Raw genomic sequence first — 3064 nt, forward strand, 5'->3', positions numbered from 1 at the left:
GACCTAAACTAATGTTGGATGTGTCGTGCAAAAAAAAATTTTTTTTTGCGAGGGCTATGTGTCGTGCAAATTAATGAGTGAATTAGAGAGGAAGTATTATCCCACTTGAATTAACAGGACGAGGCAGGGAAGAGATACATGGAAATTGGTCTCTTAATTCTCTTTCCCTTCTCATCCCCTTGCCCTCCAACCAAACAATGGATTATATGCCACGTCCCTCTGAAATTCCCATTCCTATATAACTAATTCCCCGGAACCAAACAGGATGTGAGATAATACAGTTCATCATACTTTTGGTGGATTTCTTGCGACGGATTCAAAGGCCATATCCAACTGGTCAAAGAGAGCTCAAGGACATGAAGTCAATCCACAGGTTGTTCATGGCCTGCCCTGCCCATAACTGATGCAGGGGAGACAGGGAAAATGAACTAAGCATCCATTGAAACTGCCATATCTCTTTGCCCTAAAAATTAATTATTTAACTGGAACAGCAGACGATTCCTCATCCTGACACTGAAAAGACAAGCAGATGTTCATCGCAAAAGAAAAAAAGAGGGAAATGGTAAGCAGCTCTTGATGCTGATAGTCTGAATGGAACAGCCTGTGTTTGAACAGTGCAAAGAGCTCCCTTTTATATTAACAACTGATCTCTCAAAAGTCGACTAAAAAATATTTTTATGGTGATGACAGTGAATCCATTGAGGTACAGTAATAAATATCCATAGACAATGCCTAATTGAGGTGCTGCTTGCTACAGATATTATAGGTTTCTGAAATTGTGTAGCATAGCATGCAAACTCTACTTGCTGTAGACTGCCGCATCCAGATAAGGGGATGGATCACTAGATCCAACATCTCAAACTCATCTGCTGCTCCTACCTATCTTGCAGCATTATTCCCGCGCCTGTTCAGGTAAGAAATAAAAAAAATTGTTAGGATAAACATAAATGGCTGTCGTCGGTAATCATGGATAATTCCGTGCAATTTTTTGCTTAATTTTTAGTGACAACAGTGGACAAGCCAATGGAAACTCAGTTTAACAGACCTACAATATTTTAAAATAATAATAACTTGCTTATGTGCAGTACCTATTGTCAACATGGGTTGCTTCATCTCTTTCTCTTCCCCTACTGGAAGGAGCACGTGTTGCTGAACACCAATTGATTGAGCAGTTCCTGTCTTTGCTCTCCCACTGATTGCATCAGGTAACTGCCACTGTCCTGAAAAAATGATGCACGGGAAGTTGGGGTAAAACGGACGCCATGCATTACTAATTTGGGGCTTTGCTTGCACATATGGTCTAGCAAGTGAGAGGAATTGAAGGGCATGCATGCCAACCTGAGACTGGGACTGAGAGAAAGAGATGCCCCCCTGGCCTTGCAGCGAGTAGGATGCGGTGTCCATCATGGCTTGAGATGCAGCTGGGGCAGGCACTGCAAGGGCTTCCTGCTGGAACATGCCTCCAATCTTCTGAAGAAGCAACATTTTGCAAAAAGACATTTTTAAATATCTTGAGATCAATGTACAGATGTATTTAGTCAGTGCAAATTATCTTTGTTGCCCCATACTTGTGCCTGGTCATGGAGGCCATCACTGTCCAGCCCAAATCCATACAACACTGGGCTCATGGAAGCAATCCTCATGGACAGGAACTGCACAACAAGTACAACAGTGAACTTCTCATTACATTAATGTGATTTGGTCAGCGACACTCAAAAAGGAAAATGTCAAATTAAGCATCAGGTGTTCCTTGACATCTTTCTCTCTTTTGTTTTTCCCATTTGGCTTAATTACCTCAACTTGGTTCTGCAGGGACTGCACATAATTGATGATCTCATCCAAAACGAGTGCCTTTCCGGTGACCTGCACAAAAGCAACATTTGTTTCCTCTCAAAGTTAGAGCCCTGCACGCATGCATGCACAGCACCAAGCAAGACATGTAAATGACAACAGAAACAGGCTAATTTTGACCTTGTCACAGCCAGGGACCAGTGTTTGCAGCAACCTCATCCTCTCACTGATCCTCTCCCTCCTCACCTAGAGAAAGAGAAAGGCCACCAAGATCAATAAGATGCCAGGAGAAAGAGAAATGCGTGTGTACGTGTGCGAGCTTGCTGTACATACCCTCTCTGCAAGGCTGTGGCTATCTGTTGCCTGCCCTCTCCTTGCCCTCACATGGATGTATCCCTTGGGCGCCTCCTCCTGGTCCTGCTCGGTGCTGCTCTTCTCCCTCTTCCTCCTACTCTTGCCATCCTTGCAGTCCTGGTAATTGCCAGATCAAGGAAATACAATTCTTAATCGCAAAGTTAATTACATACAAAGTGGATGGCAAATGGTAGTTAATTACTAATTGGTCAGTACCTTGGAGTGAGCAGAGCTAAGTGTGGTGCTGTCATCTGTGGCTTTCCTCTTCCTGTCCACAGATGCACTGGCCTGTAGAGAGGCATTGTCGAGAACTGCAGAGGAGCTCTCCCGCGAGGCATCCTCCACCATGGCCGCACATGCATTTGCTGGTGCTGGAGGCTGGCCATGGCTGGTTTGGTTGTAAAGCAAGAAGCTCGAGATGTTCGGGGTGGAGGCGTCATTGGTGGTGAAGACTGCGGGCATCTTGAGGAGAGAGTGGTGGTGGGTTGAGGAGAAGTCTGCCATTGTTGGACTAGGCCCTGTGCCTGAATCTCCCCGATGGGTGTGTGATGGAAAGCTTGGTGGTTTCCTCGGGGGAGAGGAGGAGTACCACCTGTTGCTTGTTGGCAGAGGGTAGAGTGGAGAAGGAAAGTTGGCTTGTTCCCTGGTGAATGCTCATACCGACTTATATAAAAGCTGAGAGGAGGCTGAGACAAGGAGGGAGAAAGGGGTAGAGAGAGAGAGATGATAAGACCAAATCATTTAATCTCTATTGATGGATAAGTTGGCAGTGGGCAGTGTTAAGAGAGGGTCCCTGTGTGTTGGGCCAGTTTCTTTCTGGTAACAAAATTTCAGTATGCCGACTTTGACTACAATCATCTAGTGGTGGGTAACCATTTCCCCCATGGCTAACTAACATTCCGAGGAAACAAACTGAATC

General features: G+C 45.1%; 1 protein-coding gene across 1 annotated transcript; it reads right to left on the reverse strand.

Annotated features, from left to right (window-relative positions):
- Nucleotides 1-588: 588 nt before the first annotated feature.
- On the reverse strand, nt 589-2809 carry LOC119333224 (transcription factor bHLH137-like). The gene is made up of 8 exons (XM_037606197.1): nt 2362-2809; nt 2125-2262; nt 1972-2037; nt 1795-1863; nt 1569-1652; nt 1339-1470; nt 1089-1220; nt 589-904 (listed from the first exon to the last, which is right to left on the reverse strand). The coding sequence occupies exons 1-7, from the start codon at nt 2647-2649 to the stop codon at nt 1128-1130; spliced, it is 870 nt and encodes a 289-aa protein (XP_037462094.1). The 5' UTR covers nt 2650-2809; the 3' UTR covers nt 589-904; nt 1089-1127.
- Nucleotides 2810-3064: the final 255 nt, after the last annotated feature.

Source organism: Triticum dicoccoides, chromosome 7A, assembly GCF_002162155.2.
Source record: "Triticum dicoccoides isolate Atlit2015 ecotype Zavitan chromosome 7A, WEW_v2.0, whole genome shotgun sequence".
Taxonomy (NCBI): Eukaryota; Viridiplantae; Streptophyta; class Magnoliopsida; order Poales; family Poaceae; genus Triticum; species Triticum dicoccoides.